Source organism: Salmo salar, chromosome 20, assembly GCF_965601325.2.
Source record: "Salmo salar chromosome 20, fSalSal1, whole genome shotgun sequence".
NCBI classification, from domain to species: Eukaryota; Metazoa; Chordata; class Actinopteri; order Salmoniformes; family Salmonidae; genus Salmo; species Salmo salar.
In genome coordinates this window covers 18981504-18998189 of record NC_138310.1, presented here as the reverse complement: position 1 = coordinate 18998189, position 16686 = coordinate 18981504, and the positions used below count along the sequence as shown (strand labels likewise).

The following is a 16686-nucleotide window of genomic DNA, read 5'->3' as shown; positions in this document are numbered from 1 at the left end:
CTCCGATCCAAAAGGTCCCAGACATGCTCAATGGGATTGAGATCCGGGCTCTTCGCTGGCCATGGCAGAACACTAACATTCCTGTCTTGCAGGAAATCACGCACAGAACGAGCAGTATGGCTGGTGGCATTGTCATGCTGGAGGGTCATGTCAGGATGAGCCTGCAGGAAGGGTACCACATGAGGGTGGAGGATGTCTTCCCTGTAACGCACAGCGTTGAGAAGGCCTGCAATGACAACAAGCTCAGTCCGATGATGCTGTGACACACCGCCCTAGACCATGACGGACCCTCCACCTCCAAATCGATACCGCTCCAGAGTACAGGCCTCGGTGTAACGCTCATTCTTTCGACGATAAACGCGAATCCGACCATCACCCCTGGTGAGACAAAACCGCGACTCGTCAGTGAAGAGCAATTTTTGCCAGTCCTGTCTGGTCCAGCGACGGTGGGATTGTGCCCATAGGCGACGTTGTTGCCGGTGATGTCTGATGAGGACCTGCATTACAACGAGGTACAGGCCCTCAGTCCAGCCTCTCTCAGCCTATTGCGGACGGTCTGAGCACTGATGGGGGGATTGTGCGTTCCTGGTGTAACTCGGGCAGTTGTTTTTGCCATCCTGTACCTGTCCCGCGGGTGTGATGTTCGGATGTACCGATCCTGTGCAGGTGTTGTTACACGTGGTCTGCCACTGTGAGGACGATCACCTGTCCATCCTGTCTCCCTGTAGCGCTGTCTTAGGCTTCTCACAGTACGGACATTGCAATTTATTGCCCTGGCCACATCTGCAGTCCTCATGCCTCCTTGCAGCATGCCTAAGGCACATTCACACAGATGAGCAGGGACCCTGGGCATATTTCTTTTGGTATTTTTCAGTAGAAAGGCCTCTTTAGTGTCCTAAGTTTTCATAACTGTGACTTTAATTGCCTACCTTCTGTAAGCTGTTAGTGTCTTAACGACCGTTCCACAGGTGCATGTTCATTAATTGTTTATGGTTCAATGAAAAAGCATGGGAAACAGTGTTTAAACCCTTTACAATGAAGATCTGTGAAGTTATTTGGATTTTTACGAATTATCTTTGAAAGACAGGGTCCTGAAAAAGGGACGTTTCTTTTTTTGCTGAGATATATGTATAAAACCAAATATTCCAGTGCAAAGACTATTCTCTAAAGAGAATTAGGGGAATTTAAAGACCCTGTAGGAAAACATGCCTGTTACATGTTCAGTACACTCAGTGTCAATAAGAACTTCAGACAGAAAAACCTTGGCCTACTTGACCTCTGACCCATTACCTCCATGGGGCTTCTTGAAGGTAAAACAAAGAAAATGGGCTGAAGATCTGGAAATCTACAGGCCAACTTGGATTCTAATCCTACACCCACACAGGTATTCCAATGAACTCTGTATGAAAACCCTCTGTCAGCATAGTCTCTATGAGTCTCACTGGGTGATTCCTAACCCAACCAGCCCCTGACCTGACAGGCCTAACTGAGTTATCATTACGGTTAAGCTGTTTAACTACAACCCCCATTGGTGGGTCACTGTCCACAGTCAGTGGATAGTCAAGGTCAAAGGTTATGTGACTGTTGCTGGAGCTTGTGCTACCAGTGGCATCTTCAGAATGCCTTTCTTCTTCAGAGGGTTTGGACATTTCTTCTCTAAAGGTTAGCTCTGACACGCTTGTGCCACCAGTGGCACCCTCAGAATGTGGTGAATTCTGAGGGTCCCTCGCCAGTGGCCCATCTTCCAGCACATCTGGGGTCTCTTCTTCAGAGGGGTCTGACTGTGTTTCACCAGAGGTCTGCTCGGATACCCACACACTAGTTCTCTCACCAATGTCCATTTCTGGTATATCATTCATGGATGAGGCCTCCATCTCTTCACTCTGATCTTCACTGTCTCTCGTATTAGGTGTCTCCAAGGAAGTGTCAGGGAGAGGCAAGAGGTTTACAGGCATTATCAGATTACGGTGGACTGTTTTCTCCTGGCTAGTCGACATGTTCTGCATCTTGAACATGTGGATGTCATTATTCTTCTCCGTAACAATATAGAGGTTGTTCTCCCAATGATCAGCCAGCTTCCTCTTTCCAAGTTCAACCTTATTCGCCCGCAGCACCCGATCACCGACCTCCAAAGGAGCTCCTCTGATCTTCCTGTTGTTGAGGCCTGCATGCCTCTTCAGCCGTTTGGTTGCCGACACCTGTACCGTCTCCATGGCCTCCCTCAGGTCCCTCGTCAGGGACTTGACGTACTCGTCATAGTCTACAACCTCTGAGTCTTGCAGCATGGTACCAAACAGCATGTTGACAGGCAGACATGAGGTTCTCCCAAACATCAACTGGAATGGGGCGTGGCCCGTAGTTTCATGGACTGTACAGTTGTAGGCAAAGGTCAACGACTTCTGGGGTCACCTGTGCTTCGCTCTCGTAGGTAAGGCCCTGATCATTTTCCCAGCGTTCTGTTGAACCTTTCGACTCCCCCGTTCCCCATCGGATAGTAGGGAGTCATGTGTGACTTCTGGACTCCTGCAGCACTCACAAACTCAGCAATCAATTTGCTTTCAAAGTTGATCCCTTAGTTGGAGTGGATACAAGGAAAATCAAACACACAGAAGATGTTGTTCCATAGCTGAAGGGCCACTGCTTTAGCTGATCGGTTCGGACACAAGAAGGCATGGGCCATCTTAGTAAAATGTCAGTAACGGCCAGAACATCCAAGGACTTGATGTTGGAGTCTTCAACAGAACAGAAGTCCACACACACCAACTCGAGGGGCTCAGTCGTGATGATGTTCTACAATGGAGCTCTGGTCTCTTGCTTGGGGGCCTTACTGAACACACACCCCTTGCAGCTCTTGACGTACTCTCTCACGTCAGACTCCAGACCATGCCAGAAGAACCTCTGTCTCGTCAAGTACAACGTCCGCTGTTGCCCCTGATGACTGGCTTCATCGTGGAAACCCTTCAAGACTGTCGCCCTTATGGGGGTGGGTACTACATACTGGTACGTCTTCTTCTTTGACAGTGAACTTTTGGTAACACGATATAGTACACACATTTTCAGAGTGAGCTTCTCCCAGGTCTTCAGAATCTGCAAAGCCTCGATTGGTTCATGGCCATTTTCCCTCCTAGAAGGTCTCCAGCCCCGGTCCACGTAGAAGACAACTCTGGCTAGTGCGTCATCTTGACGCTGCTTTGATATCAGGTCATCACAGGATAGCACTCTCACATCTGACATCTCAGATGGCACCAGTGACTGAGTGAGCTGAGGCAGTAGCAGCGCACAGTCTTCCCTTGCGACTTCAGGACTGCTGACACCGCTTCCTTTGACAGAGAACCAGGAGAGGGATAGGAGGTAGTTTGGCAGTTCATTACAATTTCACAAGAATCTGCCTCAATTGACGGAGAGCAGCTCTCAAGGTCAAATGGGTAGCTCGACCAGTGGAACACATCTTGCACCTTCTCAGCATGTACTCCCGCAGCTTCTTCCAGCAACGCCTTGCATGGAACCCTTGTGATGCGGTGGAGAGCGCTCGGCTGCACAAATGGCTGTTTACTGAGTGCATCAGCAATGACATTCTTGGAACCAGGGATGTTCTTGATGTCCAACCCGAATGGAACGAGCTTAGCAACCCATCTCTGTTTAGACGTCCAATTTGGGCTGGGACAGGATGTACGTTAATGGGTTGTTGTCTGTCCATACAGTAAACGGCTTGCCCCTTAGCCAATGGCTAAACCTCTCACATACAGCCCAGCGTAAAGCAAAAAACTCTAACCTATGGGCAGGATACTTTGACTGTGCACAAGTAAGTGATTTGCTAGCGAATACTACCGGTCTGGCTGCAGACCCTTCCTCTGGCACCTGGGAGAGGACAGCCATGTAACGGCCGTCATCAGAATTAGACCAAGGTGCAGCAGAGGATGTGTTCATCATTAGAATTTTAATTAAAAAAGAGAACACTTTACAAAAACAAAACAAAAACAACCAGAAACAGTCCTGTCAGGAAACACACTGAACAGAAACAATTACCCACAAAACCCAAAGGAAAAACATGCCCCTTATGTGTGACTCCCAATCAGCAACAACGAACTTCAGCTGTGCCTGATTGGGAGCCACACACGGCCCATAACAAAGAAATACAAAAACATAGAAAAAGGAACATAGAACGCCCACCCAATGTAACACCCTGGCCTAACCAAAATGAAGAACAAAAACCCCTCTCTATGGCCAGGGCGTTACAAGCCATTACCAGATGCATCTACAGACAGCAAAGAAAGGTCTACTAAAGTCAGGGTGGGCTAGCATGACCTGATCGAGGAGAGCTTGTTTTAACTGACTGAAGGCCTGTTTGCACTCACCAGTCCAGTCTGCTGCGAGTTTCCTATGTATTCCTTGTTTTTTCTTGCCTTTTCCATAGTGTGGCGCCTTCGTTCCAGTTGTCAGCCCATGCAGCAGCTTAGCGATGGTGGAGCACCCCTCAATGAACTGCTGGAAATAGACTATCATTCCGAGAAAGGACCGAATCTTTCCCTGGGAGGGCACGTCTGTGTTGTCCTCAGTGAGATCCTCCTCTGTCATCCCTGGATTGGCTTCACCTTTTCTGGGTCTGTGGCGACACCTCCTTCACTGATGACATGCCCCAAGAACCGCACTGAGCTCTTCATGAAATGGAATTTCTTTGGAGCCAATTTCAGATCATGGGCTTTGAGACGCTCAAAAATGGACTCCAAGCGTTTCAATCAAAGTTCTTCAGTTGGGGCAAAAACCAGCACATCGTCCAGGTAACAGAGAAGGTTAGAAACATGTTGATCCCCAAAAGTGCTCAACATCATCATCACGAATGTAGCTGGACTATTGGAAGATGGCTATATTCATATAACCCAGAAGGAGAAGTGAAGGGTGTAAACTTCTTGTCATCTTCATGCACCTCCACATTGTAGTAGCCAAGAGGTCAAATCCATCGTAGAAAAGAAGGCATTGCCACCCAGGGCCGCCAGAGCATCAACTTGGTGAGGTCGAGGGTGAGCATCCTTTACGGTGCGAGCATTGAGCCATTGGAAATCTGTACACAGTCTCAGATCGCCAGACTTCTTCCAGACCAACACGAGCGGGGAGGCATACTCACTGCTGGATTTCCTGATTATCTCTCGCTCTTCTATCTCATCCAAGGCCTGCCTGAGCTTGTCATAATGGTTAGGGGAGAGCCTACGGTAAGGTAGGCTAAAAGGCTTGGTGTCACTGAGTCTGATGTGATGGACATAACCAGTAGCCATCCCACAATCTAGTTTGTGCCAGGACAAGATAGACTCGTAGCGGGCTAAAAGATGAACTAGCTTGGCCTTACACTATTGTGACACCTGAATGGACTCAATGTCACCTAGCCCTAACTCGCTTGTCACTCTGTGCGGTTTGAAGTCAGTCAACGGTCAAGCTATCTGCACTACCAGTGAGGGATTGAGGGATTGATAACTTTGACAGGAACCCAGCCATTGCTCCACAATGTCGCTACTGTTCTCCCCACTAGAATTTTTTTCGGTCTTCATCGTTCCCTCGTAGGCTCAGCAAACACAGGACTACCCGCGGATACATTTTGAGGCGTACACAGCCGGCCCCAGACCAAATGCTCCTGCATAGGCTACAATGTGACTGCCCCCTTCAGCCTTACTGTGCCCACTCTGGCACTTCGGTTCCTTTCCATCTCTCTACATTAGCCAGCAGACAGAACAGTTTGTCATCTCCATTGTGTTCAGATGATGACATCTTCTCCCAGAAGTCACTGGTTGTCTTCAGCTCCCTGATGAGGTGTTTTATGAAGTTGCTGCCTAGGATGAGCTCATCACATTGGCCATCTACTACTAGAACAGGGACAGAGACACTGCTGCCATACACAGACAGATTCAATTCGCCCACACCTACAGGGTTGGTCTTCAATCCCGCCGCAGCCAACCAACACCACTTCGGTCATACTGAGGGTGCAACTCTTAAGCACACCTGCCTTCTTAAGGTGTGGCACCACCGTTGAGCTCAAGGTGCATAGCACTCACCTCTATAACATCTTCCAGTAACACATTAGTATAGAAAAGTTCATTGTTGTGGAGCGCTCTGTGTATTCTGCATAATGTCTTTTTCGTTCAACTTAATTTCATCACAAACACATGAATATATTGACTAAATCTACACCACTATCTGATTGGGGCACCTCACAAGGCCCAGCACTTCCCCCCACCCCATGCGGGCCTGCTAGTTTTCCTGCCGCTGAGCAGTGTTGCCGTTTGATGGAACGACGGGAGTTACTGATGAAGCGCGTGGACATTCTTGACATGTGTGCCCAGCTGCATAACAGAGGAAGCAGAGGTGGTGTGAATAACAATGTATTGTGCTGTGATTTGCATCCCCACACACTTTTCATTGCAAAGATGGGTTCGCCCTTCTCTGGAAACAGTTATCATAGGTTGCTGTGGCCTCTGCTCCAAAACCCGTTCAAGCATGGCAATCAAACAATCCAATGCCTTGGATGAGCCATTTGTGGGCTGCGGCAAGGGCTTCGGACAGTTTGCAACAGCCGACACTGGCCTACTTACTTCCTGTGTCAGTGTGGTGACGAGTGGGGGCAGGTGCAAGGGACATGGAGCCTTGCACTTCCTCTGGTACTCTTCCAGCCTGCCATGGACCTCCGCAGCCGTCCACTCATGCAATGGTTTGCACATGAATATCAATGACAGCTCTGGGTTCAGACAGTGCTTGATGAACATGACACTCAGAACACGTGATGGATTGTCTAGCTCCTTGTTCTGCCTCTTCAAACAGTCCTCTGCCACCTCTCTGTCCTGTTCAGTCTAATCCAGTAGTCAAATGGAGTCTTCACTTCCATTGGCAACAAAGAATAAACATGAGCTGGGGGCATGTCAGAGTTATGATGCTTCAGAATGTCAAAAACCAGTCTAGGGCCCTGGCTTAAGTCAACTGGGTTACTGTGTAGGATTACTCTTACCACATCCCGTGGTCACCCTGTCAACTTGCACAAAACTTAATCTGACCTCTCCTGCCCAACATAGCCCTTCATCTGCATGTACAGTAATGTGATCTCCTCCCACTCATGTACTGTGCATTTCTCTGAACCATGCCCCCTAAAACACACTGGTTCCCTGATAATTTTTCACCACAACATTTAGGGTAGAGCTGGCCCAAACCTTGGTACCACCAACATTATCCTTCTGAAGTCCCACCCCATCTCCCATAGCCTTTGATTCCCAACAAGAGGTAATATTTTCACCTATGGAGTGACCTATCTGCTTAACAATGCCTGCAAAGAAATCCATAGACACATCCCCATTTCTAGGACTAGGTCAATTAGCTTGAATGCACTGAGTTGAGATAGCTCTAAATCATGTGGAAGGTGCACACTTGCCTGTGCAGTTGGCCTGGCCAGAGGTGTGGAAGTGGAGAAATAGCTGCCCCTCTACCCACTGACGGTGAAGGGTTAAACATGAGAACTCCCCTAGCTCTCCCAAAACCAAAACTCTGTTTTTGATGGAAATAAAAATCACAATCAATATCAACACAAAATAATGCAATCAAAATAAAAGTTAAATGGTAGTTGCACCCGTCTCTAACAAGACCAAGAATCGACACAAAAGTATAAAAAGAAACGCCCTCATAAACAGCTCTGTCGCCACCGTTTGAAAAAAAAAGTGGCGTCGCACTCACGTTCATTGGCGTGGGAAAGTTACTAGCATAACAGCGTCACTAAATAATCATACTATCACCACATACAAGTAATGAACATTATATATTTCCCCCACTCACTCATGCTACCAGGAGCCTCCGGAAAATTCGGCTCGTGCAGAATGGGAAACAGTTCATATGTACACGTATGTAGACCTCCGGTGTGCATCAGCAACCACCGTACTTCTTGAAGCCGGCTCGCGGATCCCTCCACGCAACGTCCAGCGAAGACAAGACGAGTCTCGGCACCAGTGTAGCAGATGTTAATGTGCTCTCCTTGCGTTGTGTTTAGTTCAAATAAATCACCCCCAGCAGTGGTCCCAGTTGAGCGTTATGTGATTAAATAGGAAACAGCACTTTATTTGTGCAGGGTTTAATGATGTTGATGGCTGTCGATCCCTTGCGTCACATGCCCATAAACTCAACACCTGTAAAATAATGGATTCGGCGCAAGCTCTTTTAGAATAACTGAAATATCCTATCACTTTAGTCAGGCCAAGACTCAACATCAAAACTCAGAACAGACAATGAATCTTGTTTCGCCACAGTACCAAACATCGGGAATCTCCCCCTTCAGGTGGTCCATTTTCAGCTACCCCGGTAATTATGCCTTGCAATGGCACCCTTTTCTTGATAAATCAATAACTATAGGCCAATACAATGCATGTTCACACAAAGAAACTCAAGGTTAATACATTGTTTTTTAAAACACTCTGAATCTTTGAAATATCCTTATTGAACAGCCACGTCCAAGTGAAGGGACACACTCCAGGAGTCAAGAAATACTTCCAAGTCGTGAATTACATATCCTTTTAATGCATTTGCTCAAAGAACACTGTACCAAATGGTCCATTAAAAAAAAGGTTTAACCAAAGTTTAAGTGGTTTCCAACTTTGTATCTAAAGTTAATGGGAAACCTTCAAATGTGTCTCCAGCATTAAAGTGCATTAGTGTTACTCAATCTACTCAAAGCTCTAAAATCAAGTTTTGGTTTTAGGTACAAAGACATTGATTAAGTGACCTGAGAACCAAAACAGAAGCAATTCATTCATTTCGATAATAAAACAACCAATGTAAACTAACAAACTATTAAAATATATATAGAGGACAAATATAGGCAAAATTGACTCAAGCAATAATTTAAAGCTCATGTGATCTTTTTTTGCAAACATACCCACTTCTTAATACATAATTGTAAATATGGCTCTCCAGTTAGTTTTCCATAACAAATCAAACGTATGAGCATAAAGCCAGTTACTGCCGTGTTCTGAACAAACACTTAATGCTGTCATCTTCAGACAAAAAAAAATAAAAAATATTAGATCGATATGGACATCAATAAATACTTCCCTCAATCAGAAATACAGCATAATTCAGTCAGAAAAGGCAGTGCGAATAAATTGTTCATCTGTAACGATTGAGAAGGGAAAATATTCACCACATGCGCTTTTGTCCAATTGCCTACATACAGGGAAGGGAAACAATAAATAATATAAATGTTCATATCAGGCAAAGACAAAAGCTGGTGTGGGGAAAGAACCAATAACTACTCAGAAAACCTGTTAACGCTAAGGAAAATGTCTGAATACATCATGTTAGATTGGGCATAACTGAAGTAGTTTGAACTGCTGCCTAACCTGATTTACTGAGTGAAGCCATAGAAACAGGAACATTTTCAGAGGCACTATACCACAAACTGGCAACAAGAATTGGTCCCCAATTATGGAGTTACTCACTCGGGTAGACATTTATTAACCAACATTCATTATAGAATTCTGGTCCTAACTCAACAATTGAGCTTCTAAATAAACAATTAAATAATAGCAGCAATGGCAATATTGAGAGAAGCTGCCCCTTCCCTCCGTTTCAGCTCACAGAGTTGATACCATTTCATTCTGTTATCCTTGTTCTCCTCCGTCTTCTGGCATTCACAGAATGAGATGGCGCCATAAACCTGAAGTACCAAGAGTCTCAGATTCCTTAGCCTCAACTGAGGGGTTGATGATCCATTCAGATGTTGTGAGTCACCTCATCGCGACTTAACTCCCAGCGACGTCTTCAGGTTCTCGTACACCACATAGCTGATGCTGACAGCTGGAATGACCTTCAGGAAGTTAGGGGCCAGGCCCCTGTAGAGGCCAGTGGCTCCTTCCGTCTGGATGATTTGTTTGAAGAGCCCTGACATTGTCATCTGTGGGCTGCCCTCCAGCATGGCTATAGGAGATAAATGACAGTCAGCATTAGAGCCAAGGAACAGCAAAACTTGTAGTTATTTATAACCTCATCTAAATTAAATGAGGAAAATAATAAATATATTCCAATAAGCAGTGTAAATTAGGTGTGCATTGTTGAAGGTCTCACCTTGTGCCTGCATGCGGGTCCTGACAAGGGCCAGGGGGTAGCTGGCCAGCTGACCACAGGTGCTGGAGACTGTGCCACATCCAAGCAGAACTAACACTCCCGGGTCAGTACTGTTGGTGCCATACTTCTCTAACCAAGAGTTCTTCAATGTCTGTGGAAAAAGGAACATATTCAGAGACTATGCCAAATGGAGCCTCCAATGCAGTGAAAACATGTAACTAGAGATTTGTAAAGCCTTCTCTGGGTCTCTTACCTCATACACAGCCAGGTCCATTCCAGCGTAGGGGATGATGCCCATCATGTTGGGGATGAAGCCCTTGTAAAAGGCACCTAGTCCCTCTCTCCTGAAGATGCTCTTTGCACAGTCAGAGATACCAGAGTACTGACCAGTCTTTCGCAGGGCAAGCCGTGTTTTCAGAACCTGGTGAGCAGAAATAAAAAGCTGAAAATCTAGCAGGTGGCATGTAATCGAAACGAAAACATTGGCATTACGAACTTTAAAATCATAAGTGTTTGTCCTCATCCTGATAACAATCACAGATGTAATCGTCCCAGATCTAATCGTAATGCTAGAGGGTGATGACTGACGGCTGCTCACCTCCATGGGGTAGATGGTGCTCTGAGCGATGACTCCAGCCATAGAGCCAGCTACAAAACGCTCCAGGATGCCAAGTGTCTCCTTATCACTGCCAATCAAACGCTTGATCTACACCAGAGTGTCCGTTGAAAGAAGAGTGAGGGGAGGAGATAAGACAGGACACACACTGTTAGAACATAAACTTGGTCGTCACATACAGAATTTAGATGGAGTTACAATAAACGGTATATGAGTCCAAACTTTCTCTAAATTAAGAAAAATGATATAGGAGTAAGTGTTGCACTGCATGTAGTACCTGCTCATAGGCCATGAACTTGATGGCGGATTCAGGGGCGATTTTGATAATGTTGATTCCATTCCCTCTCCACAGCGACCTCATCCCACCTTCTTTGATCATCTGGGTGAGCCCACTCATGATGCACATGTTGTTGCTACGGGAACCATGGACCTAACAAATCAAGAACATAAAATGTTTATCATACAGAAGTCAAATGACCAATTAGATAATTAGGGCCTTATTCCGACTTGATCTGTGCGCTTAACTGAAATGTTCAGCCAAGTCTCCAATTGACGTCAATTAATGATTTAGACGAATGTTAACGCTGTGCAAGCTTATTATAACTCTGAATCGGGCCCTTTCTTCTCAAAACATTTATTCAGTTATTTAAGTAATGAGGCATTAGCTCTGACAATGTGAGTACAATGTGGAACAAGTCAAAGTGTACTGGGGTCAGTTGCACCAACCCACAGATGACTCGTTCAAACAGACCCACTGACGTCAATCGGGTGTCCACACTTTGCTATCACGTAAAATCCTATCTACTCACTCCTGACTTATCTGCCACTGCAGCCAATCACATCTCAACAGAGAAGGTGTGCTGGCTCTCAGCCACAGTCATTGGTCGGCTGGATGAGCCAAGGGGGAACAAACAGCCCTTAGGACTCTTGACCCCATGATTTGGCACATTTACGTACACATTAACCCATGTATGACTCTTAGGTAATCGCTCTTGCAACAGTTCTGTTATTTGCCTATAAGTTATGCAAGATGCCCACTTTCACACAACAATGAATAGGTAATTGAGGGCAAGCTGTACCATTCCTAGGACTTCAAGTGTTGTTTGGAATACAGGGCTGTGGTGGTATCTAAGACAGTAGATCAAGGGCTTCTTACCTGCATGAGTACTTTGAGTCGGTCTAAGGGGGCGGTGAACGTTCGGGACACTGCTCCTGCACCTCCGCCTGCTACCAGATGCCTCCACCACATCCCGGTCAGTTTCTCCTCTGTTGTGAAGTCATCAGGCACCATCAGATTGTCGCCTACGTCAAACAGCTAGAGAGCAGACAGATTGAACATTAGTATAACTACCCATTTATTTTGTCCCAAAATACATTAGTTATCCAAGAGCAGCTGCAACGAGAAGTTTAGTCAAGCTATAAGGGGTGAGCTGACATTTTCAGTGTGTGGGATTTCTAAGGCCTCATGTTTACACAAACCATTCACCTAGAGGTGACTAGGGACAAACAGTACTGACAGCTAAATGTGCGTCAGAGAAGACTCTGCCCTCATCTCTTTAGAGAATAGGTCACAGGTTATGAGGCTTTAGGTCAGTTGACTTAATGTTCCGAGTTAGGAAGCAAGTTGGATTCTATACGTTTCCTGTTCTGTTATTTCTGGGACACTGCTGTGTAATCGGACATTAAACCAGTTAAAACACAAGGGTGCTTCTGCTTTAATGCCGTGGTTCGGACTTGACATGCACTCCTGATATTATAAGGGTACAGACTGATGGGAATGTTCCCTCCTTGTAACACTGTTTGTTGTACAATGACCATCTAGGTCAGCCAGGGAGACACCCCAGACATAGTTTAAGTCCCTAGAGAGGTGCCTTTGCAAAATCCATACCAGAGTACAGGCTCTATCCCTCTTTACCATGCCAGCACCAAATCACTAACGGAAAACTATTTAATGATATGCAAGAACCTAGAAAATCTGAAATTGGCAGCACCTGTTATGTAAGTGTAATTAATACTACTGCCACATGTTAGTCAGGCCAAAGTGACTCACGAGTGAATGCTGCTTGACATTTTGCCTGGCCTTTGTGTTAGGTGGTCATCTCATCTCCAAGGGAGTACTTCGGAATATTTTTAGCCCCAGCTCAACCTGTAAAGGCTGTTCTGTAGCTTTTGGCACATTGGAGGTAAGCAGGCTAAGATTTAGAAGCAGCTTCGCTCATTAAGGCGTACAGTATTTCAATACCCCACCCACATGCTGCCCAAGATCACACTGTCCCGTGAAGGTGGTTCGAAGAAGGCAGGGGATAACATTATTCTCCTCCTACCACTTTACAAACGTGATCTTACATAAGGGATAATTAAACCTGTATCGACATTTTATATAAGGGGGTAATTAATTCAACCCGTAAATCTTTTAATCATAATCTAGTATTCAGAGCTTTCCTGTCCTACACCAATTAGTCACGAATAAGATTCATTGGTGACACACGTCCAGTCGGTGTTGATCTACCGTATGTAATAGGATTAACATCCCCATTCACAATATTGAACTTTAAAGGCTTATGTCAGTGGATACAGAGTGTATGCAAATTCGTGTTAAATATAATAAAATTCTCTGCTTTGTGGATAGCTATTTCACACCCTCCCTCCCTCCTCACCGTGGAGTGTTTCCAGTAGAGGGTGATCTCAGGGATGTTGTTCTCTTTGGGCTGTAGCAGAGGGTAGTTGCTCCACTCATTCCTGTCGATGGTCATTGTTCCATTCTTATCCATGCTATTTAAAAAAAAAAAAAGATGAAATCAAAACCATAAACTCCTGAGAATATGAATCAAACTGGTAATAATAGCTATACAGACAACATTGACCAAAATCATAAGGAAACACTTTCATCCTAATATCTTACCTCTGTAGGACCTTCTCTGCATGCTGCTGGGATATGTGAACACCAAGGTCCTGGAGAGACTGCATGATCTCCTTAGAATCCATTTTATCTGAATCACAATGGAAGACAATTCATCACAATTCCACCTGAATCCAAACAAAAATGTGTAATTTACAGTAGCTTAGGCATGTTCTGAAACTAAGTTCAGATTTGTGCATAATAGCATACCAGCTCTCCTTCTGTCTAGGTTCTTGAAGACGAGTTTCAGATCTTTCTCCTGATCTTGCAAATAGTGAACAAACTCCTCAAAGACCATCTGCCCATCCAGGTCATTGTCTGCACTTTTCACCGCTTTCTGCAGAGGCAAAAAAAACTAAATGATCAACAAAATAGCTTTCTTATAACAGACAGCATGGAGGACAATAGAAAATAAATCAACAAAAGTAAACCCAAGACTGGGGCTTATCTGGAGGGGGACAATACTAATTAAATATATGTAAGCACCTGACAGGAGGGTGAGGTGACTGTTATGTGTGTATAATGTCAAACAGTGCATTTCTCAATGGTGTCACCACCTCAATATCCAGCCAAGACAAAGCATTTCAACAATGTTTCTGAAAGGGCCTTGGTGTTCTTTGCCTCCATGTTGAAAGCCATTGACTCAAATCTAGGCTAACCTGTCCTTCATTTAAAACTATTTTGTCCCATGTGAGAGAACAACGCATATTGACTTTCAAAATGTGACATTAGGCCAGTAACATGGACAGAAAGAATACACTCAATGGGAGCGTTGTCACACAGGGAACTGCCAAAATAAAGGGAACATTTGAGTAAATGAGGGACACAAAGCACATTGAAAGCAGGAGCTTCCATACAGGTGTGGTTCCTGAGTTAATTAATCCGTTAACATCCCATCATGAATTGGGTCATGTATAAAAATACTCAGTTGCCCATTTTTTGGCCACCATGGCTAAGAGATCTCAGTGACTTTGAAAGAGCGGTCTCAAAGGAGCATAGGGGGGTTAAAGGATGTGTGTGTCAGTCACCAGATCTCAACCCAATTGAACATTCATGGGAGATTCTGGAGCGGTGCCTGAGACAGCGTTTTCCACCACAATCAACAACTCTCCAATAGAGTTACAGACACTTCTATGCCAAGGCGCATTGAAGCTGTTCTGGCCCAGCGCCTTATTAAGACACTATGTCGGGGTTTCCTTTATTTTGGTAGATGCCTGTAGTTCAAGACAGTAGAGCAAATATCAACACTAGGCCAGCAACTCAACTGCTGATGCCTTAGTCTATTTTAGACCAGGTAGGTCGACGGGCTTAGCACAAGTTGGCAGGTCAACTTGTCATTAAGGATATAGATACATGTCCACGACACTAATACCACGCCTGAAGACACGAGGGCTCGAATCACGATGTCAACCTCTGCCAAGAACATCATGTCTTGCCTCTGAGGGTCACGCAGTCTTGAGGGTCAAGAAACTCTAGTCTTGCATGCATGGGGCGGCAGGTAGCCTAGTGGTTAGAGCGTTGGACTAGTAACCGAAAGGTTGCAAGATCAAATCTGTCGTTCTGTCCCTGAACAAGGCAGTTAACCCACTGTTCCTAGGCCATCATTGAAAATAAGATACAATAAAATAAGTGATTTAACAGCTCCAGTGATTTCTTAATGTGCCTAATTGACAACCCTGAATCTGCTGGTTTAGTGCTTAGGGTCACTGATATGCAATTAGACTAATAAGAGGCACATTTAAACTAAAACTAGAAGCAGTTGCAGGCCAATAGTTTGAATGTGCAAAAGCCCAATGCACCATCAATGTAGAGAACAATAATACATTGTCTATGCCTTCAGTGTGAGATTGTTTTATAATTCATAAACTGTAGAGTCATTCAAAGAATTCTAAGACTGATGAAGCAAAAGCAATTCATTTTTCAAATATATTAATGAATATCAGGGGCCACATTTATCCCTCGGGGAATTCCTTGAGTAGGGGCTTAGAGTTTTTAATAAAGCCTGTCTACATAATGTTATATGAAATGATGCGTTCTATCTTGATTTCCATGGGTCTGAATCATTGTTGCATTCAATTCCTGCTGAAACTTTTAAACATTATGGTCTGATGTGGTGGATTACATGCAACACTATGCAGTAGGTGAGATTTAGACAAAGCCTGACTACAGGAAGGATGGGGGGGTTGTATTTACAGGAAAGTACGATAGAATTGTTAATAAACGTGTAGTTCAGGAAAAGTCAAATTAAATACATATGTAAAAGAATAGAGTGCAAGTCTTACCTTTCGCCATTTCCGATAAATTGAACATTCTTGGGACGGTAGAAACACACTCAATTTGAAGAGCGATTTCAGCTCCGATGGTAGTCCATTGGACTCATAATACTCGAATTCAATAGCATCCGAATTCGGAACAGGCACATAAAGGCACAGGCCAAGCATGTTTAAATTTAAGATAAAGCCACTCCACAATAAATAAATAAATAGTACAGCAAAAATGGATCAATTCCCTAGGCGTGTTAATACTAAAACGCCGGTAAAGAAGTGCCTAGTGTTATAGAAATCTATGAAACCACACCCTTCTGAAAATAGACCAATTTTATTGGCTCCTATGATGATTTCTTTTGCCCCCTCTCCCAGTAACGTCATTTGCTATCGACCAATCACTGCATCATTAAATTGACAAGCCTTGATCTTGCGTAAAAGCTGCTCAATGACCCCCACCGCCTCCCTCAGACTATTGTGTTACGTTCATGTCCTAGTCAGGAACTAAGAAACTCGGAAATTTCAGACTTGCTAACTGGTTGAAGTTACACGCGTACTGCGTTCTACCAGTTAGCAAGTCGGATATTGCCGAGTTTCCTAGTTCTGACTAGTTGCTGAACGCAGCATTAACCCTCTCTTATCCCAAGCTACCGTTTGTTAGCCTACCCCTATGTGACTTACACCATATTATTGTGAGACTCGGTAGGCTATATTTTGGGAAAATAAACGTTTCCTGTTTGGAGATTCATCATGCCTTAATTGGAATTTGTGATATGTCAGTACTATAAGTTTTATAAGCAGAGTTTTACAAGATGAAGGCCTAT

General features: G+C 44.7%; 1 protein-coding gene across 1 annotated transcript; it reads right to left on the bottom strand.

Moving 5' to 3' along the window:
- Window positions 1-9156: 9156 nt before the first annotated feature.
- On the bottom strand, window positions 9157-16156 carry slc25a25a (solute carrier family 25 member 25a). The gene is made up of 10 exons (XM_014160442.3): window positions 15881-16156; window positions 13809-13935; window positions 13602-13689; window positions 13357-13471; window positions 11856-12014; window positions 10977-11129; window positions 10682-10789; window positions 10337-10504; window positions 10084-10234; window positions 9157-9936 (listed from the first exon to the last, which is right to left on the bottom strand). The coding sequence occupies exons 1-10, from the start codon at window positions 16037-16039 to the stop codon at window positions 9752-9754; spliced, it is 1413 nt and encodes a 470-aa protein (XP_014015917.2). The 5' UTR covers window positions 16040-16156; the 3' UTR covers window positions 9157-9751.
- Window positions 16157-16686: the final 530 nt, after the last annotated feature.

Coding starts and splice junctions, on each gene's coding strand:
- slc25a25a (XM_014160442.3), bottom strand. CDS start 16,039: ATGCTTGGCCTGTGCCTTTATGTGCCTGTTCCGAATTCGGATGCTATT. Junction 10,505..10,681: donor GCACCATCTACCCCATGGAG/GTGAGCAGCCGT, acceptor TCTGCTCACCAG/GTTCTGAAAACACGGCTTGC. Junction 9,937..10,083: donor GACCCGCATGCAGGCACAAG/GTGAGACCTTCA, acceptor TATCTCCTATAG/CCATGCTGGAGGGCAGCCCA.